Source organism: Miniopterus schreibersii (genome assembly GCF_964146895.1).
Source record: "Miniopterus schreibersii genome assembly, chromosome: 9".
NCBI classification, from domain to species: domain Eukaryota; kingdom Metazoa; phylum Chordata; class Mammalia; order Chiroptera; family Miniopteridae; genus Miniopterus; species Miniopterus schreibersii.
This window is the reverse complement of record NC_138118.1, coordinates 31,644,625-31,669,970: the sequence shown is the minus strand read 5'-3', so window position 1 is coordinate 31,669,970 and position 25,346 is coordinate 31,644,625. Positions and strand designations below refer to the sequence as shown.

Genomic DNA, 25,346 nt, shown 5'->3' with positions numbered 1-25,346 from the left:
ATCATCTATATTTCTCTTGTCCTTCTGAGCAGACTACACAGTATTTTAACACCTCTTGTTAGACTACAGCCATCTTTTCTCAAATTTTTTTTTTTTTTAACTTTATCTTTATTGTTGAAAGAATTATGGATGTCCCCCTTTCTTCCCCATTGACCCCTTCTACCCTACTCCCACTCCCCACCCCAGGCCTTCACCACCCTGTTGTCTGTGTCCATAGGTTATACGTATATGCATATAAATTCTTTTTGTTTCGCTTTCCCCAGATTCTGTGGGAAAGCAGTCAAGTTCACAAGTAATGTTTTGTAGATTATTTTTCATTGGAAAGTTTTCCTGAAAGTTCTCATTAGAAAGAGAAAGCAAGCAGTAGTAATGTTTCTGCATTGAAAAAGGACTCAGGGAAATTTAATGAATTCCTCCTTAATGTGTTTTTTTGGTGCTGGAGACAGAAATAAGCAGCAGTGGAATTGTTAGGTCAGAGGTTTTGTGTATTTGGACCTTTTTTTTTTTTTTAATATATCTTTATTGATTTCAGAGAGAGGAAAGGAGAGGGAGAGAGAGATAGAAACATCAATGATGAGGGAGTCATTGATCGAGCCCGCAATCCGGGAATGTGCCCTGACCGGGAATTGAACCCCAATTGCCTGGATCCTAGGTCTACGCTCAACCGCTGAGCCACGCCTGGCTGGGCTGGACTTTTAATAGATATAGTCAAAATGCCCTCAGTAGAAATGATACCCATCTGTGGACCCCCATTAATGTCAGAGAGTGTATTCCTCCCCACACTTTGACCAACACACTGTGGAACACATTTTGATCTCTTTCAGCCTGAGAGAGCATCTTGGTGAAATCATAATTTGCATTCAGTTATCATGACTAAGGTTGAGCATTGTTCCACCTATTTTAAGGGTCACCTGAATTTCCTATTCTGGGAATCAGAGAACACCTTAGAACTGAAATAGACCTTTGAGGTGAAGTCCAACTGCTTAGCCTACAAATGAGGAAACTGTTTGGCCAGTCACTTGGCTAGTCTTTGACTGAAGCAGGACCAAACACACCAGGGCTCCTAGTTATCATAAAAGTTCTCTGGGTTACAAAAGGATTTGTAAAGGTCTCTGTGGCAGTCTGGGGTTTGGTTCTAGAGCTAGAAAGTCTGGAAATTACAGTGCAGTGTCACAACACCTTGACTGTAAGGACAAATGCTTTTACCCACCCTGAACTTCAGGTACCTCATCTGTAAAATGGAATTAATATTAGTTTTTTGCCCAAGTTTCAGAGATTCGAGTTAATGTATATAAAGTAGTTGACACAAGTAGGCTCACCGCTGTTATCACCCTCCTCATATTTGTGCCTTTTGTTATCTGACTTGCCCACTCTCATTTAAGCTCCAAGGAAGACTTAAAAATAGAAGTAAATCATCATATCTGTGCTGACTCCCAGAGATCTGAGAAGAAAGCTTACCCACTTTATCACTCTCTGTTTTTTAGGGTTTGTCTTCCAGTAAGCTCCCTTTTTTAGATTTCCAGGAAACATTGAAAGCTTCCATATTTCAAAAGGAAAGAGCCTGTATGCTGGTCATGTTTTGACCTGCTTTAAAGTAGCAAGGAGAAATGGGAAGGGAAAAAGGAGGGAATTTACTGAAAACATGTTATTTTTAACACACAGCCCAGATGATTACCCCAGCTGTTCTTAGGATTGCCAAGAGTGAAGGTTTTTTAAAATGGGTGTTATTTCATTGTTGTTATTCATAATAATAATCATCACTGTGCTTAACCCTTCCTATATTTTGAAAGAAAATGAGATTAAATGCAGAGCTGGGTCCAAGGACAGGGTCTACCACAGCCTTTCCTTTCTAGAGGCCATGGAAGGCTCTCTGTCCTTCCCATAAGCTCTGAGCATCTTGGACATCTCCCTCAGGTGAAAGAGCTGAAGAGGCATCTTTAGTGCTTTCTTTGTTACCTCTGGTTACCTCATTTACCCTGCCATTGCCTGTCCAGGTCTTATTTAAAATAAAGCGGCAATTCTAACAGTTCTGAAAAATGAAGGAGAAAATGAATTCTTAAGGGCCTCTGCTCTACTCTAAGTTAGAGTATATTTCCAAGTGTAGCTCTCTGATCATCTGTTCCTGATCTCTTGGATGCCTGTTGGAAGTAGAGATTCTTAGCCTCCCCCCCTCTGTAGACTTTTTGACTCAGAATTCTGGGGGTAAATCCCAGAAATACCCATTTTCAACAGACAGTTTTAGGAGTACATTAAAGTTTGGAACCACTGTTATTCCTTACTAGTTTCTTATTTCTTTTCCTTCTCTTTCCTGTTTCCCCTTATCATCCCATTTTCTTTCCTCATTCCTGCTCATCTGTTTGCTCCCTTCTTCCTCCTTCTTAATGCCAAGGGTACAGAGTAGCCTGTTGAACTGTTATTTTAACATAATAAATGTAAGTCCTCTGGAAACTCAGCTAGGAGAGAAAAACAAGGATTTCCTACAGCCTTGCTTGTCCCCATAAAAGACAGGTATATACAAAGCTATCTTCTCTGAGCACCAGCTTTTGGAAGTGCATCATTCTTTCAAGTACAGAGAGGCATGATATTCATAGCTATATTCCTATATAGGGGATGGACCTTGGGGATTAGAAATTTTCTTCTTTAGGGAAACATCACTGGCGTGATGTCCCAAGGGAGTGAGCCACCACCAGCCTCAGAATCATACACTGGCATGGGTACCGGAGGGTACAAGGTAGTAAAGGCATTTGGGGAATATAGGGTCATTAGGACAGGAATTAGTAGGGGAGAAAGTGGGGATGGGAAAGGGGAACATCTGCATGGAGTTTGGGGCAGGTGCCACCAGGGTCCTGAACGTCTACTTTTGTTTTCACAGCCACTGATAGAAGAGACCAAGATGAATGCAGAGGTGAGTTCCTTAAAAGTACCAGTTTAAGGAATGCTTTTCTTGTAGTGTTCCTCATTTTTCCTTTACAGAGTGTCTTCTCTCCCTATAAAGCTTTCATATACATCAGCACAAACTTGAAAACATTTCCCCTCCAACCTGCCGTGTTTAAGGCTCTGGGTGATGTGGGAAGAATTAGGCCCCTCTGTGTTCTACTTGTTTTTAAATTGATTTTTAGAGAGAGAAAGGAGAGAGAAAAACATTGATGTGAGAGAGAAACATCAATCTGTTGCCTCCCACATGCACCCTGGCTCGGGATCAAACCTATAACCTGGGTGTGTGCCCTGACCATAATCAAGCCTGCCACCTTTTGGTTCGATGCTCCAACCAACAGAGCCACACCCACCAGGGCAGCCCCCTCTGCAGTTCTTATCTGTGTTCTGCTTCACTTAGATTAGAATTTATCTACTACAGTTAATCATGAAACAACACTCATGGGGTGGGGGTGGCACAGACAGCAGCATGTGGGGGGCACTGAGCCCAGAGCCCTGCTTTATGTTACCCTGGGGACCCTTACTTCTGCTTAATAGGACCTTTCTCTGTATCATCTTCTTGATGCTCTCACTTCCACTGTACCTGTTCTTTGATTTAATGAGATGTCTAGGAGAAAGAGATGGTTTTTTGCACCTCTCCCAGAAGAGTGGCAACCTGTTTTCTTGATTCCCCACCAAATGCTTTCTTAGGTCTTATTGGCTAGAATCAGGTCACATTCCCATTCCTGGACCAATTACTGTGTCAGAGGAGCTAGTATTTTGCCAATTGGTTTATACTAATCAGGCCCACTTTGCCGCAGCTTACTGCTCTACCACTGGGCTGGATATAGGAAGAAGAGAGGATGGAAATGGGGAATGGATGCATTGCATTCACTCCAAGACCTTTCTAGTGAAAGTATACCCCTCTTTATGCTCTGAATTGCAAACTCTGCTGCCTATTCAGACTTTGCTCTCCCTCCCTTATTACCTCCTTTACCAACTGCATTGTTTACCTAATTTCTACTAGCTCTTTCTCATTAATATTTCAAAATGCTTCAGTTTTTACTTTCTTTAGAACAAAACAACACATGGCATCTTGCCAAACTTTGTAATCCTTTCTCACCCCTTTTGGAATTAGCTTCTTGAAAGAGATGTCTGCAGGGAATTTCTCTGTTTTCTCCTCTCTTTGAGTCATTCTTAACCTGCAATAGTCTAGTCTGGCTTTGGCCTTTAATGGAATTCATCTTAAATATTTTTAAAATTTTGTTTTGTAATAATGTAAATACACATACCTAGTAGAACTTAAAAGCTGCAAAATGGTGAACAGTCAAAAGTAAGCCTTCCTACTACCTCATTTCCTCCAAAGTGGCTGACTTCTGTTAGCCACTTTCTGGTACCTCTGAGCCCTTATCTGAAGGACCCCATGACTCGCCCAAAGTCTCATGTCTTAGAAGTTCTGAAGAAAGAGGAGAAACTTGTCATTAATATTACCTGGCCCACTAAGAGTTCCATCAATCATCATTTACCCTTTCTGTCCTATAATTTTTATCTTTCCTTCTTTGATGGCTTTTTCTTCTCAACCTTTTAAAAATATGCCCAGACCTTGGATCCCCATGTAAATAGTCTCCCTTCTCTTCTGCCTTAAACACTCATTATTTTGTGTCTGTGCCCATTTTCTCACTTTTATTTCTAATCCCATTGCAGTCTGACTTGATTTCTTTGCTCTACCAAAACTTCTCAGGTGAAAGGCACCAGTGGCTTCCAAATTGCCACATTTAGCAGAAACCTTTTCACACTATTGACCATGTTCTTGAAATGTTCCCATGACACCAGGGTTTCTGCCTGTCTCTCTGGTGACTTCTCAGACTCTTTCTTTGGTTCTTTTTTTCTCTGCTCCTTAAATGTTGGTGTTTCCTAGGGTCTTCTCACCCTACCCACTGTCCTTGGGAACTCAGCTGTTCACATAGCTTTTGTCAGTTGTATGTTTAGGGATATCCCAAATGGATCTTTTCAACCAGATCTTTCTCCCTCATTCCTAGATCTGTACATCTATAAGCCTGGAATGCTCATCTTCACTTAAAAGTCCTAAAGGTACCCCAACTCTTTATAACCTAAGCTGGACTTACTGTTTTACATCTGCCCCAAATATGCTTCTTCTCATGGTTTCCTCTTAGGGAAAGGCACCACTGCCTTCTATTTACTTGGCCTGGAAGCTTGATGTGCCCTCCTTTCCCACACTTCATGCTGTAAATCCTATTATTTCATTTATTTAATCAGTCACCAAAGTTTATTTAACAGCACACTGTGCTACACTCTAAATTTGGCTTTATGGTTGTAATGGTAAAATCTATCTATCTGTCTATCTATCTATCATCTATCTGTCTGTCTGTCTGTCTGTCTGTCTATCTATATCTATCTATATCTATCTATCTATCTATCTATCTATCTATCTATCTATCTATCTATCTATCTATCTATCTATCTATCTATCATCTATCTATCTATCATCTATCTATATCTATCTATCTATCTATCTATCTATCTATCTATCTATCTATCATCTATCTATCTATCTATCTATCTATCTATCTATCATCTATCTGTCTATCATCATCATCTATGTCTATCTATCATCATCTCTATCATCTATCTCTATCATCTATCTATCTACTTATCTATCTATCATCTATCTATCTATCTATCTATCTATCTATCTATCTATCTATCTATCATCTATCATCTATCATCTATCTATCATCTATCAATCATCTATCTATCATCTATCTATATCTATCTATCTATCTATCTATCTATCTATCTATCTATCTATCTATCTATCTATCTATCATCTATCTATCTATCTATCTATCTATCATCATCTATCTATCATCTATCTATCTATCTATCTATCTATCTATCTATCTATCTATCATCATCTATCTATCTATCTATCTATCTATCTATCTATCTATCTATCTATCTATCTATCATCTATCATCATCTATCTATCATCTATCTATCTATCTATCTATCTATCTATCTATCTATCTATCTATCTATCTATCTATATCTATCTATCTATCATCTATCTATCTATCTATCATCTATCTATCATCTATCTATCATCTACCTATCTATCTAATCTATCATCATCTCTATCATCTATCTATTATCATCTATCTATCATCTATCTTCTATTTATAGAGTATAGATATATAGATATGGTATTTGTAGTCATGGAACTTATTGAACTAGTGAGACTATAATATCTTTCAAAGCTTTCTGATTCTTACTTTACTTTCTTCCTACTCATCACTTCCTCACTCTCCTTTATTTTTCTTACCCTCCTGTATGTCATTCTCTTTCCCTTTTTGAGGGCAGAGGAAGAGACCTTAGATACAGAGGGTACTCCTCAGCCCCAGTGCATGACACCTTGTCTTTTAGGTCTGTGCAAGGCTACTCTCTTATATATACTTTCTTATTTCTTTTTGTCTCCATCCTCATTATCACCCTTCCAAAGTAAATGTTTACCTTTTTGTTTACATATACTCATGAAAATATATGTTATTGCTTTTATACAAGTACCTTTTACATTTACATACAGTAAACTTCACTTTTTTTTTTTTGGTATACAGTTCTGTGAGTTAAAATACAAGCATGGATTTGTATACCCATCAATATAACAGAATTCAGATCCCCCCAAACATTCCCTTCTGTTTCCCCTTTGTTGTCACAGCCTCCCTCATCCCTAACCCTTGGCAACCATTGTGTGATATACTTTAATTTAAATGATTGTATTGTGTTACAGTTTATATCTTGTTTTCTTTAATTTTTCCACTCCGCACTATGTTTTCATGATATAACATATTGTTAATCTGCTGCACTGTACCCCATATTATGTATCCATTTAATCCTAACAAAATGCCTATGAGAAAGATGTTATTATTATTACCTCTGTTTTGTACATGAAAATAAGGGTTAAGTTAATTGCTCTAAGTCACAGGGTGTTAGGAGCAGAACGTGGATTTAAGCCCTGATGTTTCTGACTCGATGAATGTCTTTTTTTCTTGTCTATATTCAGCTAATCATATCCATCCTGTTCAAATGTCATTTTTGCTGTATGAAAAGGTTTTTCTAGAGCTTTCTCTCTGGAGAAATACGTCTCTGTTGTGAATTTTTATTGTCCTTTATCTCTTTTTTTGTTACCATCCATTCTCTAACTTTAGATATAGCTGTTTGTGTGCCTTTTTCATCTTAGCACATTGCGTACCGCATAGAAATCTCTAAGACATACGCCAGGGACCGCATGTTTTTGGGCAAACTGCACGTTATTTAAATCATCATAACTATAGATCATAATGCACTTTAGGTGTTGTTTTTAAATAATTATAACATTTTTATTTACAAAAACAATTAAAAAGTTCCTAGTACTTTTTTAACGTATGGTACTGTGTAAAACATTTTCCTCTATGAAGAGGGACCAAACAAAATTTACATAAGTATCTAGATTGGCTCCTTTTTCCATGGGTGGCACAAACTCTGCAGGCTCTCGTAGGAAATTTTTTCTTTCCGCTCGCTGTAATACACGTAGGTTCATGCTGATTCATATCACCTGACAACCTTTTGGGTGGATCTTTACGAGGTGCTCTCCTTGCACCCCCAGGGGAAGGCCTGGACAGATTTGTCTCTGGTTCCGGAGAGCCTTCATTATTGTCATCCATTATCCAGCCTCTCGCCACCGATAGCAGAAACTGTTTATACTTCATTTTTCCTTGTGGATTGAGGACGTTGTACACTCTAAATGACTTGAAAAGTCCACAGTTTATAAGGAACAGCACTACTTATTTTGTCCATTTCATCGCTTTCCTTAGAATGGAACAACATGAAAGGAATTGATCCGCACGGTCAACGCCTTTCATGTGGGCATTGTATTCCTTGATGCAGGTAGGTTTTACAATATTCTCTCCTGTTTTTCTATTTTTTTTTTTCCTGTTGTCGAGGCAGAAGTGTCATGGGTCGTTGATATCATTCAGACAACCCACTTGTCTTTCCATGCTAGGAGAAAAATATTGCCTTTTCTGGAAAATATTATGTCACCTTTCTTCATTCTTGATGTTTTCATTTTCAAATTCGGCTGTAAACCTCTACTCTCCCTAATAGTCCCACAGACTCTAGTTTTGTTCTGTAGCAGCAATTCAGCAGTAGATTTAGCATTGTAATAATTATCCTGGTAAATATGGTGCCATATGCCAAGATAGGGTCCAAGGACTGAAAGAACAGTTTCTTGCAATTTCTTTCCTTCAGCAGTGTATATCTCCATATTGCAGATATAGCCAGTGTCACTCTCGCACACCATCCAAACAAGTAAACCATATTTTGTTATTTTTGCTGGGTTGTATGTGCGAAATTTTAAACGTCCTCTCCGTGGAATCATTCCTTCGTCCAAAGACAACTGTTGCTTTGGTTTGTGTATTGTTCGAAATTTATGCAGGAAATAATCCAGCACAGGTTGGATCTTGAAAAGTCTCCCCGAGCAACTGTCCATTTTGGCGTTATCATTGAAATGCCAAAATGTCCATATTTGTTCAAATCTATGGCGACTCATTGTCTGTGGAAATAAAGGAGTACATATCAAAGGATCTGTTGACCAATAGTCTTCCAAGCTATCTTTTCTTGTTTGACCTATCAGAATAATTAGGCCAAGGAATTTCTTGATGTCCTTCTGTGTAACCGGAGACCACTTTAGTGTTCTAGATGGTGTTTTGCGTTTCATTGCGGTTTGATCGTGATAGTTGGACAGCTCTTTGCACAACATCTCAAACAGTTCATCACCAAAAAAGAGATTGGTCACAGAGGGTACAGAGTCACACTGAGACGGAAATGTAGTGACCCCAGCATCACCTTCAAACATTTGTAAGCTGGTGGTGTGTCAATTTCAGACCAACGATTATCAGTAGCTTCGTCAGTGTCGGAATCACTTGAAAGCACTGCCACCTTGCGCTTCCTTACAGGTCTAATAATTTCACTGTCAGTAGAATCAGTAGAATCGTCTCTGGAATCTTCAAAACAGTCATCTGCATCTTCGATCTCACTAGAAATATCTGATAAATTATCGTTAAATACTTCCGGAAGTGTATCAGTTTATTATCGTTAAATACTTCCGGAAGTGTATCAGTTTCGTTGGTTTCCTTCCTTTTTCTGAGAGAGGGCATTTCTAAAAGCGCCAGGAACTTGAAGACGAAGACTATTCGAATGACCAAAATACAATGTAACTGCAATGCTTTATGGGTTCGTGCAATTATATAGTTTTTCGTAGATTGACCTGCACAGTTTCCACCAATGAGATTGCTTCATTCGGTGTGGACAAGACAGTGTGTTGATATCTAAGGTCCATAACAGATGGCACATGAAAAATGAGAAAACTCGTGAGCGGTCCTTAACAGATGGTGCGCAAAACACGAGAAAACTCATGAGCAGTACGCAATGTGTTAGTATCCCCATGATATCTAGCATGATGCCTCACACATAGCTTGTCCTCACTAAGTATTAGTTGACTAAATGATAGGATAATTCAGAAACTGGGTGGGTAAGTGAAAATGTAGAGCAATGAAATCATGACAGAAATTTTCAAGGAAAACTTGCGAGGGAAGGGTGGAAAAGGATTGCTAGCCACAAGCAGGCCTTTGATATCTGAGGATGTTTGTCAAATGCATGAATGACTCCCTGAATTTTAAACATTTCAAGCTGGATGCCTGGTAGAATTTGTGGAGCACCAGGCCTTTGCTGAGAAGTTCAGAGCACAGCCCCTCAGGTGGCCACCCAGGTCAGGGTGAGATGGTCAGGTGGAAATGCCATTCATATTTCTTCTTGGAACTGGAGCTTGGGCTTGGTCATTCACAAGTCAAGATATTGGAGTCTTTAGCATAAATATAGTAATGGAAACCTTAATAATGAGGGATTTTCCCCAACTCTGCCCTCCCACCTTGGAAGAGAAAAGACCAGAGGAACAAGGATTGCGCTTTGGGAAATATGCACATCTGAGGGGGCATGATGGAGAAGGAAAGTAGTGAAGTGTGAAAAGAAAACCTCAGTATGAGGTGAGAGTAGACAAGAAAGAAGTGAATTTAAAGAAGGTCCAATTAAGTTTTAAATATGACTGAAGTTCTAGAGAATGTATCTGAAGAAAAGCCCTTGAGTTCAGCAATGCAGTCTTAGATGTCCTGTGGTAGAGAGGCGTGGAAGTGAAAACCAGATTACACTTGGGCAAGAAAGAGTGAGTAGAGGTGCAAAGTTTTTTTTAAAATCTTTATTTTTGAAAGTATTACAAATGTCCCATTTTTCCCCCCATTGATTCTCTCCACCCTGCACTCCTCCCCCCAGGCCTTCACACTATTGTCTGTGTCCATGGGTTATGCATATATGCATATAACTTCTTAGATAAATCTCTCACCACCCATCCACCCACCCTCACCCCCACCTTCCCTCTGAGATTTGTCAATCTGTCCCATGCCTTTATGTCTCTGGCTCTATTTTGTTAATTGGTTTATTTTGTTCATTAGAGTCCACATACAAGTAAGATCATGTCATACTTGTCTTTCTCTGAGTTGCTTATTTTGCTTAGCATAATACTTTCCAGGTTTCACCATGGTATCTCAAAGGGTAAGGGATCCTTTTTTAACCTCTTGCTGGTATAAGAAAGACTGTAAAAGACTAAGTCATGTCACCTGTGTAGCTCTATATTCTTAGAAATGGATTTTTGGACCAAAAAGCATTTGCATGGTAAATATTTCCAAGTTGCTGTCCACAAAGGTTGCCTGTTTTTCTTTCCCTCCTGCAATGTATGAATATGGATGTTTTCCCATGGCAACCAATGTGTTGTCAAACTTTTTGATCCTTGTAAACAGTGAGAGAGAAATATTAAATTGTTCCTCCTGACTGGAATCTCTTTTATCTCTCCCAGAGTGGTAGTCCTGTATCTGCCCTCATGCCTCATACTTTGAAGTTCCTCTACAATGATTTTACATTTTCTTCCATTTTTTTTAAAAATTTATCTTTATTGTTGAAAGTATTACAGATGTCCCATCCCCCCCCCCAATTGACCCCCTCCACCTCGCTGCCACCCCTTCCCCAGGCCATCTCCCCTTTATTGACTGTGTTCGTGGGTTATGCATATATGCATATAACTACTTTGGTTGGCTAATCTCTTCCCACCCTCCACCCCCCTTCCCTCTTTCCTCTGAAATATGATTGTCTGTTGCATGTGTCAATGTCTCTGGATCTATTTAGTTCATCAGATTCTTGGCCTGTTTTTAAACCCACCTTGGTTTTTTGTGTTTTAGCCTGAAAGAAAGTTTGGTGTGGTGGTGGTGGGAGTTGGCAGAGCCGGCTCTGTGCGGATGAGGGACTTGCGGAATCCACATGCTTCCTCAGCATTCCTGAACCTGATTGGCTTCGTGTCCAGGTGGCTTACACTTATTTTTTGCCATGTAGTTCATGGGAAGTCCAGTGGGATGGAGTAGGCCTTGGGATATGGAGAGTCTCCTGACCTAAGAGAGAGAGAGAGTCAGCTCCAGAGTTATTCCAGAGAACTTTGCTCAGGGTCAGTGCCACAAGGTCTCAAGTTCGGATGGGTCTGGGAACTGAGAGTGCTGGGATGTGCAATGAATCAGCCTAGAAGGGACTACAAATGCAAAGGCAAGGAATATGAGCACAGGGATTTATAGTTACACAGGGGCACAGGGAACACATGGTGGGCTGGCCTGAAATAAGGCTTTAGGTGTGCAACAGTTAATCATTACATCAGTTATTATAGACCTGAGCTTTATAAGCCTTACCAACCATTTGGCATAGATAGCATTACCATTATCAACCCCACTTTACAGATAAAGAAACTGAGCCACAGAAAGGTTGAGTAATTTGCCTGAGGTCACACAGCTGGAAAGTCTAAGAACTGGATTTGAATGTGGGTCTATTTGATTTTAAGGCTCATCTTTTAAACATCATGTGTTCTTTTTTCTTTGATAATTTTGAGCTCCACTTTTAGGCTTCATTTCTCTCCTATAACCAATCAAAACCAAATTTTATCACCATTTTTTATTATTTATTGCCCATGTTCAGCTCTTTGCTCTACCCGTCACTATTTTCTTACGCACATACTACTCAGAAAACTAATGCTGTGTAACATAATTTATCAGTATTAGTTGTGAACTAGATGTAAGTATTGTATTAACTGAGGAAATATGGTGGTGAGCAAGGTAGGCGTGTACTTACTTTCTAGTGCTTTAGAGAAATTTAAAAAAATACATACACAAAGCATAAGTAACTATTTGATGTTCCATGCAGGTTCTTTTAATATTTGAATTTATTGGATCTACTTTCTTCCAGTTTGTCTGTCTCAAAACTTGGCTATTCCTTTAAAGATTTAAAGAGGACTTTGGGTCACTAGGGAGACTTAGAAGTGCTGGGAATCTGCCATCGGTCAATCCTCGCCTCCCAGTAAGACTAAGGGAGCTGCACACAAATGGGAGATCAAACTTATCATTAGCCATACTATAACTCCCATTGCACTCCTATTTGAAGCTCTGATCAAGCATGATGAAATGAAGCCTCTCCTTTTTCCTTAAGTCCCAATCCTCTGCCACCTGGTTGCCATGACTGATGCAGTGGGAATTCTTTAAAGTACCGAGGTCATGTGGGAAGATGGCCAACTTATACCCACTGCTTTACTGTACCCCTGTCATTATCACACTTTCCCCCTTCTCACATACCCTGTTTCTCATGATCTACCTGCTAAGTTGTACCCTCTCCCCAAGAAGCCTTTTTTGAAACCCTAAACTAGATATTTCTTAACCTTCCTTGAATCTCCCACATACACTGCAAGACAACACTTCTCATGTTTATCTTGTGTTGTTATATATGTGTATGTGTGTCTTCCTCTCTCTGCAAGATTGGAAGATAAGGACTTCTGGTTTATTCTTTATATCTTCCTTATGGTGCCTACCACACAGTAGACAAGCAGTAAGTATTGGTCAAATTGAGCAGTGTAGGTTGGGTAGCCCCCATAGGAAGAAACCTACCATAATATCTTTTGGCAGCCAAACTTGCCCAAATGCCTTCTGCCTGCTGCAGCTTGAGTGGAGCTCTGAGTTGGATGGGAGCCTTTTGCTGGCTGTCCCATCTTTCATTGGAGGACTGCTCTATTGCTCCAGCTTCTGCACTAGGGTAGTGTGCAGAATGCCAGCATTCTCAGATCTTCTAAATCAGGAGTTTCTTCTTTCTCTGTAAGAGTCAAAAGGCATAGAGCTCCTGTCCTGCCTCTGCTATGCATAAGCTGTGGCAGCTGCTGCCTCTCTAGGCTTTGTCAGCTCAGCTGTAAAGGAGGTAGTGATACCTGCCTTCCATTTGATCATCCCAAGGCCATGATGGTTGTGCAGGAGCTTGAATTCACATAGCAGTTTGTACCTCTAAGGTATTACTATATTGGATTTGAGTTAAGTTTGGTAGCCATAGCATTTGGCCAGGTACTTGGAGCTGGCAGTGACCGTAGAGATGATTGCCTCTTGAGAAAAAAAGGTCAATTCTTTTTATTTTAGATATTAAGTAATTCAAAGACTTCCACATGCTTCAGGCTGTTAGCAGTAGTATCAGTACTCAATGCTAGATCCCCTGACTTCAAACCTGAGGCTGTTTTTTTCACTCCATCATGGCAACTACCCTGAAAGTGGGGGGAGGAAATTAATTTTTCCATTTCCTAAAGCTGATCATCAATGTATTGGTTGGGAAGAGGGAGAAAGATGATGCTCATTTATTCTAAGTCAGTGTCTGTCTACTTTTAAGTTCCATTTCTGTTGTTCTCAAATAGACGAGAGCTCAAGTACATTGATGAAGTCCAGCAGATTTCTTTGGAAGATGCTCTTTCTAGCCAAGAGGTTGAAGTTGCTTATATCTGCAGTGAAAGCACCAGCCATGAGGACTATATCAGGTGGGTTTCAATGCAGGCAGTCCTTGCCTTGTACAGTAGTGCAGGACTGTGAAAATGACTGGGCAAGCTGAAGTCTCACAAATGGGTCTTATAGTCAATGGGAAAAATTACAATGGATCCACGACCTTTAAAAATGTTGTCTAGGGGAGTGAGATGTGTGGAGGAGGTCAAAAGGGTTGATGGGGGAATATCTGTAATAGTGTCAACAATAAAAAAATTGTCAAAACTTTAAAAACTTTCCTATTGGTTATAAATGTATAAGGAAATGAAAAATATAGTAAAGTTAATACTTCTTTAGTACACTATAATTTAAAACATTAGAAACATTAAGAATTAAAGTGTTTTATTTCTTTGTAAAAAGTTTATTGAGAGTAGTTTGAACAATGTTTGCCTTTTTCTCATTATATAACTTAGGATATAAAGCCAGCATCTTTTCTGTGCCTTGGTGAATTGTCATAGTTTTTTCTAAGTTTGGATAAGCTTCCAAAATTTTATCCTTTGCACTTTCAACATTGTGAAATATCTCTGAGAGTTCCTTTAATATGGAGTGTTTCTGCCATGACATAAGTAAGGAAGTAATGGTAGCATCAGAGAAGGGAGATGACATTGTTTATAAAGCAAGAGAAGCGAGGTGTCCCCCTGCCCCGCATTTGAATGAAAAGCTAGAAACCTTCAAGCATTTGGTGGGATTCAGCCTGGAAGGTGGTGCCCCATGTAGGACCTACCAGGTAACAAGATCATGCCAGCTGTCTCCCTGAATCTCAGCTTCCTTTCTAGGTTCTTACATTAAACTATATCTGCTGTTCCCCAGGAGTAAGGTGCTCCCTCTTTATTATGCCAACTGTTGTGTAGACAGAGGCACCTTTCTTTTGTTTTCCTTAACATTTTTTTGGTACCAGAATGTGTTTTCTTAAGAAAAAAAAAAGTGATCACATAATTATATGCTTATACAGTTGACCTTTGAACAACACAGGTTTAAACTGCACAGGTCCACTGATATGTGGATCTTTTCAGTAAATATATTTTGAAATTTTTTGGAGATTTGAGATAATTTGAAAAAACTTGCAGACAAACTGTGTAGCCTAGAGAATATAAAAAAAAATTAAGAAAAAGTTAGGTATGTCATGAATGCATAAAATATATGTAGCTAGTAGTCTATTTTATCATTTACTACCATAAAATATACACAAATCTATTATGAAAAGTTAAAACTTATCCGAACCTATGCACACAAACACAATCTTAAATGGTATCATTTACAGTTGAGAGAAATGGAAACAAATCTAAAGATGCAGTACTAAATCATAACTGTATAAAATTAACTGTTGTACATACAATATTACTGTAATAATTTTGTAGCTACTTGTTTTTTTGGTGAGCTCAAGTATTGAGTATCCACTTAAAAGGCTGTGTGACACTGATTGTCTCCAGCTGAACTGTTCCTCTCTATAGTAAATTGCATATCACTGTAAAAAGTGATCCCTTGCAGTTTTGGTGTATTTTTCATTGTGTTTAGTACGATTCTGCAAACCTTTAATGACAGCATGGGACCCATAGGAAGTGACACTAGTGATGCTGGAAATGCTCCCAGGAAGCTGAGAAAAGATGACATTACAAGAAAAAGTTGAATTGCTTGATATGTATCTTAGATTGAAGTCTCCAGCTGCAGTTGCCCACCATTTCAAGATAAATGAGTCCAGTATAAAGACCAATTTGGAAAAAGAAAAGAAAATTTGTGTGTGTATGTGTGTTTTAAGAAAAGAAAATTAAGAAGCTGCTGCAGGAGGCATAAACGCCTTGTACTTTTTGTGAAATACCTTTTTACGTTGTATTAAAAGTGCAGGATTTTTAGAAGAAAGGAATACCTATAGACTCTAATATGATTTGAAAATAAGTGAAGTTATTATATGACAACCTAAAGGAAAAAAATGTGAAGAATCTAAAGCTGGAGAATTTAATGCCAGCAAAGGAAAATTTAGGAGGTTGGTTTTAAAACTGTCAAGATAACAAGAGAAGCAGCTTCTGCCAACCAAGAGGCAGCAGACAAGTTCCCAGATGCCATTAAAAAATCATTGAGGAGAAAGGATATCTACCTGAAAAGGTTTGTAATGAAGATGAAAGTGCCCTATTCTGGGGGGAAAAAAGCCACAAGGACATTTATCAGTAAGGAAGAGGCGTGAGTGCCAGAATTTATGCAGGAAAGGATAGGTTAACTACCAATTTGTGCAAATGCAGTTGGCTTATGATCAGGTCTGCTTTTATCTATAAAGCTGCTAACCCCGAGACTTGAAGGAAAACATCTTTTGGTTCTACAACAAGAAGGCCTGGACAAAAAGAACTTTTTTTCTAGATTGGTTCTATTGATGTGTTGTCCCTAAAGATAAGAAGGACATTATCAGTAAGATACCGCCTTTTAAAGTTCTTTTGATTTTGAACAATGCTCCTGGCACCACGAGCTGGAACCTGGAACCACGAGCTCAACACCAAAGGCAATTGGTCTACTTGTCCCCAAACACAGTGTTTCTAATTCAGTCTCTAGATCGGGGGTCATAAAGACCTTTAAGACTCATTTTATACAGTACTGTATGGAAAGGATTGTCAGTACTGAGAACCTCGATAGCAAAACATCATGAAAGTTTTGAAAGATTGCACCATTAAGTACACCATAATTGTTATAGAAAAAGCTGTGAAATCCGTTACGCCTAAAACAATAAATTCTTCCTGGAGAAAACTGTGTTCTGATGTTATGTATAACTTCAGAATTTACAACAGAACCAATCAAGAAAACCATGAAACTTATATGCATAAATACAAACCCATGGACACGGACAGTGTATGGGGAAGGCCTGGGATGGGGGTGTGTGTGAATTCAGGGTGGAGGGTATTAATGGGGGAAAAAAGAGGGACATATGTAATACTTTCAACAATAAAGATAAATTAAAAATTAATTAATTTTAAAAAATAAAAGGAAAAGCAATGGAAAAGTAACCTTGGGTGAAGATTTAAAAACAAACAAAAACCAAGCAAACATTAAATTCCATTTCTAAGCCACAGTAGCCATTTTTCAAGGGCTCAATCATAAACATGAATTTCAAAGCTGTTTAAAAAAAGAATCAAACCATGAAAAAGCCCAGCCGATGTGGCTCAGTTGGTTGAGCATAATGGTTCCATTCCTGGTCAAGGCACTTGCCTGGGTTGAGGGCTGGATCGATGTTTCTATCTCTCCCTCTCCCTTCCTCTTTCTGAAATCAGTTAAAAATAAAAAGAAAACCATGAAAGAGATTTTAGATATAGCAAAAAAGGTAGGGGTAGATAGGTGAAGGGTTTTAAGATATGGATCTTGGAGAAATTCAAGAGTTAATAGACACCACACAAGATGAATTAACAGAAGACGACTTGGTGGAGAAGAGTGCTTCTGAACCAATGCCAAATGAAGAAGCTGAAGACATAGAAGTGCCAGACAATGAATTGACATTAGAAATCTTGCAGAAGTGTTACAGTTACTCAAGATGGCTTTTGATTCTTTTATGACATGGAACTTATATGACACGGGCACTGAAACTAAAGCAAATGGTAGAACATCATTGGAATTGTATAAAAACATTATTAGAAAAATGAAAAAGCAAAAACAGCAGACAGAAATGCAATGTATTTCTATAAAGTTATGCTGCTTCTCCTGCCTCTTCTTCCTCCCCTTATGTGTCCTCCACCTCTTTCACCTCTGCCACTCTTAAGACAGCAGGAATACCCTTCCTCCTCTTCTTCCTCAGTGTACTCAATGTGAAGGTAATGAGGATGAAGATCCTTATGGCGATCCACTTCCACTTAGTAAATAACCATCATGCTATACAGTTAATAACATTATTTGTTGTGTATGTATGTCATCTTGTGAAAATCTAATAAATGTTTGGCAAGAACTATATGAGACTTTTGTTGTTGTCTTTGTCATTATCATCACCTAAGTATTCATCATGTAGAACTTCATTTGTAAGACTTGTGTGCACATGGATAGACTTTTCTTACATAAGCATAGGTAAACGATATTTAGTATCAAATTAATATTGTCTTAGTATTACTGTTTGTATAACTTTGCTTTCAAAGAATTACATTGCTGTATAGTATACTTCTTATAATTGGAGAAACTGTATATACAATCAGCCTATTATCACAGGTAAGGATTAAAACAATGCAACTGTTTCTAATACTGCATTATGAATATGACTAATGCCATATGACATAGAAATTTTATAACAATTTATTCAATTAGTGTATAGGCAAGGCTCTCCTGAAGCAGTATACCAGTTATACTAGGCTACCATAAACCAGTCATATTTCTGTTTATTCATTATAAGTGCATGAATTATTATAACTTTAAATAAGTACGAATTTGTTTTTCTCACTATACTTTCATTTTTTGAGGTCTGGTGTTAGTAATATGTATAACATCTACAGTAGTTTGTGTCATATAAAACAATATAGATGTAGGTACTGACATGATTTAACTTGTAAACAAATAATGTGAACACAGTATCAATAAATACCATAGAATACTACAAGGTATTTTATATTTTTTATGATATTCTTAATAATATTTTCTTTTTTATTAAATTTATTGGGGTGACGTTGGTTAATAAAATCATATAAGTTTCAAGTGTATGTTTCTATGGTACATGATCTGTATATTGCATTTCGTGTCAAATCACCTTCCATCACCATATATTTGGCCCCCTTTACCTTTTATTTCTGCCCCCCCCCCCCCCCCCCCCCGGTAACTACCATACAGTTGTCAGTGTCTATGAGTTTCAGTTTTATACCCCACATGTGAGTGAAATCATGATTCCAAGCTTTTTCTGACTGATTTTGCTTGGCATAATAGTCTCAAGGTCCATCCATGTTGTCACAAATGGCAGTTTTTATCCTTTCTTAAGCCTGAGTAGTATTCCATAGTATATATGTACTATACCTTTTTTATCCAATCCTCTATTGAAGGACACTTTGGTTGTTTCCATGTCTTGGCCACTGTGAATGATGAAGCAATGAACATAAGGGTGCATATATCTTTAGGAATAAATGTTTTTGAGTTTTTTTGATAGACACCCAGAAGAGGGATTGCTGGATTATATGGTAACCTCATTTTTAATATTTTGTGGAACTGCCATACTGTTTTCCATAGTGGCTGTACCAGTTTACATTCCACCAGCAGTGAATGAACGATCCTTTTTAAAAAATCTTTTTAAAAATTGAATTTATTAGGGTACGGGTTTCAAGTGTACAACTCAATAAAACGCCATCAGCACACTGCATTGTGTGCCCATCACTCCAGGCAAAGTCTTTTTCTATCCCTATTCCCCCCACATTTGTCTAACTCGACCTACCCCTCACCCCCTTTCCCTCTGGCTATCACCACACTGTTGTCCATTTCTAAGTAAGATATATGTTTCTTTTTTTTTTTAATTTCTTTACCTCTATTCATCCAGGCCCCCAAACCCCTCCTCTCTGAAAGCTGTCAGTCTGTTGCACATATCCATGCCTGTTTCTATTTTGTTCATTAGTTTATTTTGTTCATTAGATTCTACATACAGGGGTGGGCAAAAGTAGGTTTACAGTTGCTCATATGGAAAATAATACAATAATAAATAATACAAGAATAAACTCTGTTTTGTGTACTCACAACTGTAAACCTACTTTTGCCCACCCCTGTATAAGTGGGTATTTCTCTTTCTCTGATTGGCTTATTTTACTCAGCATAATAATCTCCAGGTCTATCCCTGCTGTCGCAAAAGGTAAGATTTTCTTTCTTTTTTAAAACCAAGTAGTATTCCACAGCTTTTTTATCCACTTATCTACTGATGGGCATTTGGGCTATTTCCAGATTTAGCTCTTGTAAATAACACTTCAGTGAACATAGGGATGCATTAATTCTTTTGAATTAGTGTTTCGAGTTTCTTAGGATCTATTCCCAGAAATAGGATCGCTGGGTCAAAAAGCAGTACCATTTCTAAATTTTTGAGGAAACTCCATACTGATGTCTAGAGTGGCTGCACCAATGCACTAGGGTTCCCTTTTCTCCACATCCTCACCAGCACTTGGCATTTTTTGATTTATTAATGATAGCCATTTAGACAGGTATGAGGCAATACCTAATTGTGCTTTTAATTTGCATCTCTGATGATTAGTGAGGTTGAGCATTATTTTATATCTGTTGGCCATCTGTATCTCCTGTTTGGAGAAGTGTCTCTTCAGTTTCTTTGTACATTTTTTTAATTGGGTTGTTTTCTTCCTGTTGTTGAGTTGTCTATGTTCTTTATATATTTTGGAAATTAACCACTTATCAGATGTATCATTGGCACATATGTTCTCCAGTTCAGTGGGTTCCGTTTTCATTTTGTAGATAGTTTCTTTTGCTGTGCATAAGCTTTTTAGTTTTATGTAATCCCATTTCTTTATATTTTCCTTTGTTTCCCTTGCCCCAGGAGATATTTCAGCAAAAATAATGCCAACACTAGATGTCTCAGATTTTACTGCCTATATTTTCTTCTAGGATTTGTATGGTTTCGTGGTTTCCATTTAAGTCTTTTATCCATTTTGAGTTTATTCTTGTGCATAGTTTAAGTTGGTGGTCTAGTTTCTTTTTTTTTTGCATGTACCTGTCCAATTTTCCGACCACCGTTTATTGAAGAGACTACCTTTATTCCATTAAGCTCTTGCCTCCTTTGTCAAATATTAATTGACCATAAAGGTGTGGGTTTATTTCTGAGCTCTCTATTCTGTTCCATTAATGTATATGCCTGTTCTTGTGCCAGCAGGAGCCTGTTTTGATTACCATGGCCTTGTAGTATAGTTTGATATCAGGTATTGTGAATCTTAAACTTTGTTCTTTTTTCCCCTCATGATTGCTGAGGCTATTCTGGGTCTCTTTTGGTTCAATATAAATTTTTGGAATATTTGTTCTAGATATATGAAATATACCATTGGTGTTTTAATAAGAATGGTGTTGAATCTACAGATTGCTTTTGCTAGTATGGACATTTTAATGATGTTAATTCTTCCAATTCATGAACATGGTATATGCTTCCATTTCTTTGTATCTTCTTTAGTTTCTTTCTTTAGTCTCCTATATTTTTGTGAATACAGGTCATTTACCTTCTTGGTTAATTTATTCCTAGGGACCTTATGTTTTTGTTGTAACAGTAAATTTCTCTTTATGATAGTTCATTATTAATGTATAATAGTGCCACCTATTTCTGAATATTTATTTTGTATCTTGCTACTTTTCCGAATTGATTTATTAGATCTAGAATTTATTTTGTGGAGTCTTTAGGGTTTTCTATGTACAATATCATGCCATCTGTTAATAATGGCAGTTTTACTTTCTTTTTTTCCAATTTAGATGCCTTTGATTTCTTGTTCTTGTCTGATTGTTGTGACTAGAAATTCCAGTACTGTGTTGAATAAGAGTAGCGAAAGCCAATGTAACTGTCTTGTTCCTGATCTTAGGGGAAACACATTTAGATTTGCCTGTTGAATAAGGTGTTGGCAGTAGGATTGGTGTATATGACCTTTATTATGTTGAGGTATGTTTTCTCCATTCCCACTTTGCTGAGAGTGTTTGTCATAAATGGGTGTTGAATTTCATTAAATGCTCTTTCTACATCTATTGATATGATCAGGTGACTTTTATCCTTCATTTAGTTTATGAGATGTATCATGTTTATTGATTTGAGAATATTGTATCAACTTTTCATCACAGGAATAAATCCTACTTGATCATGGTGTATGCTCTTTTTAATGTATTATTAGATCTGGTTTGCTAATATTTTGTTGAGGATTTTAGTCTTTATGTTCATCAAGGGTTATTTGCCTATAATTTTCTTTATTTGTAGTGTCCTTATCTGTGTAGTGTCCAAATCATAAAATCATCTGTTATGACTGTATTATTGTTAATCTCTCCCCCTTAATATTCCACAAGATTTACTTTACATATTTAGGTGCTGCTATGTTGGGTTCACATATGTTTACAAGTTATATCCTTTTATTGGATCAACCCCTTTTAGCATTATGTAGGGAACTTTTTGTCTTTTGTTATGGCCTTTGTTTTAAAGTCTCTTTTGTCTGACATAAGTAGTGCTACTCCAGCTTATTTAGTTCATTTGTTTTCATTTGCATGGAATATTTTTTCCATCCCTATACTTTCTATATGTGTTTATTTTTCATTCTGAGGTGAGTCTCTTGTAGACAGATATGTGGGTCATGTTTTCTTATCCATCCATCTACCCTATGTCTTTTGATTGGAGTATTTAATCCATTTACACTTAAGGTTATTATACATAGGTATTTATAGCAATTTTATTTTATTGTGTTTAATATTTTAAATTTATCTTTATTGTTGAAACTATTACAAATATCCCCCCTTTTATTCCCAATTGATCCCCTCCAACCTGCATCCACTCCCCACCCCCAGGCTTTCACCACACTATTGTCTGTGTCCATGGGTTATGTATATATGCATTTAAGTTCTTTGATTAATCTCTCCCCATCCACTCCCCCACCCCCGACATCCTACTGAGATTCATCAGTCTGTTCCATGCTTCTTTGTCTCTGGATCTGTATTGTTCCTCAGTCTGTTTTGTGTATTAGATTCCACATATGAGTGAGATCATGTAAAACTCAATCAGGAAGACTGAAATAACCTGAATAGGCTTATAACAACTGATGAAATCAAAGCAGTAATAAAAAAAACTCCCAGCAAACAAAAGCCCTGGTCCAGATGGCTTCATAGAGGAGCTTTCTAATTCTTTAAGTTGTAGGGTTAGATAGTTTACTAAAAATTTTTCTTGCATTTTGAGGTAGGCCTGCAGTAATATGTACTTCCCTCTTAGGACTGCTTTCACTGTGTCCCATAGATTTTTGAGTTGTTGTGTGTTCATTTTCATTTGTTTTCAGGAAGTTTTTTATTTCTTTCTTGATTTTATTGGTAACACATTCATTGTTTAACATGCTACTTAGCCTCCATGTGTTTGAATGTTTTTGAGTGTTTTTACTGTAGTTGATTTCTAATTTCATGCCATTGTGATCTGAGATGCTTGATACAATTTCAGTCTTCTTGAACTTGTAGAGACTTGTTTTGTGTCCTAACATGGTCTATATTTGAGAATGATCCATGTGCACTTGAGAGGAATGTATATTCTGTAGCTATGGGTAAAATGCTCTGTAAATATCAATTAAATCCATCTGATCTAGTGTGCCATTTAGAGTCACTGTTTCTATGTTGACTTTTTGTCTGAAAGATCTATCCAGTGAAGTCAGTGGGGTGTTAAAAGTCCACAACTATGACTGTATTGCTGTTAATCTCTCCCTTAAGGTCCTTAAGGTTATTATTGATAGGTCCTTATTTATGCCATTTTAATTATTTATGCCTATGTTTCTCTGTTTCTTCTTACAACAGTCCATTAACATGTCTTGCAATGCTTCTATTTCTACTTCTAATTATTACAGTCCCTTTAACATTTCCTGCAATGCTGATTTGGTGGTGATAAAATCCTTTAGCCCTTTTTTGTCTGAGAAGCTCTTCATTTCACCATCCATCTTGATTGATAGCCTTGCTGGATAGAGTAGTCTGGGTTTCAGATCCTTGTTTTGCACTACCTGAATACTTCATGCCATTCTCTTCTGGCCTGTAGAGTTTCTGATGAGAAGGCAGATGACAGCCTATGGGATCTACTTTGTAGGTAACAGATGGCTTTCTCTTGCTGCCTTTAAGATTCTCTCTTTGTCTTGAATTTTTGCATTTTAATTATGTTGTGTCTGGGTGTGGGCCTCTTTGGGTTCTTCTTGCTTGGGACTTTCTGTGCCTCCTGAACTTGTGTGACTTTTTCTTTCACCAGGTTAGGGAAGTTTTCTGCCATTATTTCTTCAAACAAATTTTCTAACTCTGCTTACTTTAAACCTCCTCTGGCACACTTATGGTGTTAATATTGTTACATTTCATGTTGTCCCACAGCTCCCTTAAACTGTCCTCCTGTTTTTAAATTGATTTTTCTTTTAGGATCTCTGATTGAGTGATTTTTTTCTACCCTCTCTTCTAATTCACTGACCTGATCCTCAGCTTCCTCTAATCTACTGTTTATTCATTCCAATGTATTCTTTACATCTGCCCTGTCATTCTTTATTTCTGACTGGTCATTTTTCGTAGTTTCCATATCTTTTTCCATGCTGTTGAGCATCATTACAATCAGTATTCTGAACTCTGTATCTGAGAGATTGCTTATCTCCATTTTATTTAGCTCTTTTTCTGGAGACTTCTCTTATTCTTTCATTTGGGGCTTGTTTTTGTTCTCATTTTGGCTGCCTATTTGGGTTTATTTCTATGTATTAAGTAGACCTGCTAGGACTCTCATTCTTTTTGTAAGGTCTCTGGTGCAGGCCTGTATCAGATGCTATTTATGACTGGCCTTGAGTACCCTGTTTGGAGCTATCATACTTCATGGCTTGAGGTCCCGTTTGTTGGTTCTGGGTGCATTTGGACAGGACCAAGATGTGCACCAAAGCCTCCTTTTGCAAGACCTTGGTCCAGAAGCAGATCAGGCCAAGACTCAAAGCACTCTGAGGTCTGCCTCTGCTTGCAGGCTAATTAATCTGATTCTCTTAATGAGCCTCAGGCTGTAGAAACTCCTCTGGGTAGGGAGAGAGATTTTTCAGCAGGTTGGGGCAATTGCTTCTTTGGCAAAAGCTGCTTTGACAGTAAATGTCTGACTGAGAAAGATGTTTCTGCAGTATTGGGAAATGACAGCACATGAATCCAGAGGGGTGCCCTCTGAGCTCTGTCTCCAGAGCCCCCAACCCTAGATTCTCTTCACACAGCTCCAGTCCACTCTACCCTCCCTCTGCTGGATCCCAAGGTGAGTCGCTGCATATGAAACCTTGTGTGTTGACTGTTTAAGAGGGTCCCTGCATTTTCAGAAACCCTGGCAGACAGAAACCCTGCTGCTTTTCACAGATGCTTTCCCAGATGTTATGTCAGCACCTTTCTCAGTTCTGGTGCTCTTGGCTTGAAAGTCCAGCCTGGGGTTTAGGCCCTAGAGTCCTCAGTGGGAACCTCCCAGAGCTGAGATATCCCTCTGGATCTTCAGCTGCTGCCTGTGTGAGCCCAGCCATGCCTCTTGCACCCCCGCACTTACTACTACACTCTATGGGGTCTCCACTTTTCCTCTGTGGTTATGAGGGTTCTCTCTACCTTGTCTTCAGTTGCAGTTGATCATTTAGGGTGTTTTTTCTATATTTTAGTTGTAACTCCAGTTTGGTCTGGGAAGAGTGTCAGTGTAGCTTCCACTCAGTCTGCCTCCATCTTTAATCTCCGCATATTTATTGTTTATAACTATGTTCCTCTCTTTCTCTATTTCTTCTTTTTTAAAAAATATATCTTTATTGATTACGGAGAGAGAAAGGGAGAGGG

At 38.1% G+C, this 25,346-nt stretch overlaps 1 protein-coding gene across 6 annotated transcripts in view; it reads left to right on the top strand.

Moving 5' to 3' along the window:
* Window positions 1-25,346, top strand: part of BLVRA (biliverdin reductase A) — a 128,556-nt gene that overhangs the window by 18,084 nt on the left and 85,126 nt on the right. For 2 of the 6 annotated variants that reach the window (XM_081146534.1, XM_081146537.1), the window contains exons 2-5: window positions 2,873-2,905; window positions 7,785-7,857; window positions 11,253-11,374; window positions 13,775-13,894. In XM_081146534.1, coding sequence (XP_081002660.1) covers window positions 7,831-7,857; window positions 11,253-11,374; window positions 13,775-13,894 — 269 coding nt within the window. In that variant the 5' untranslated portion in view covers window positions 2,873-2,905; window positions 7,785-7,830. The remainder of the gene's footprint in view (window positions 1-2,872; window positions 2,906-7,784; window positions 7,858-11,252; window positions 11,375-13,774; window positions 13,895-25,346) is intronic. The other 4 variants (XM_081146535.1, XM_081146538.1, XM_081146539.1 and 1 more) reach the window with 3 other exon arrangements.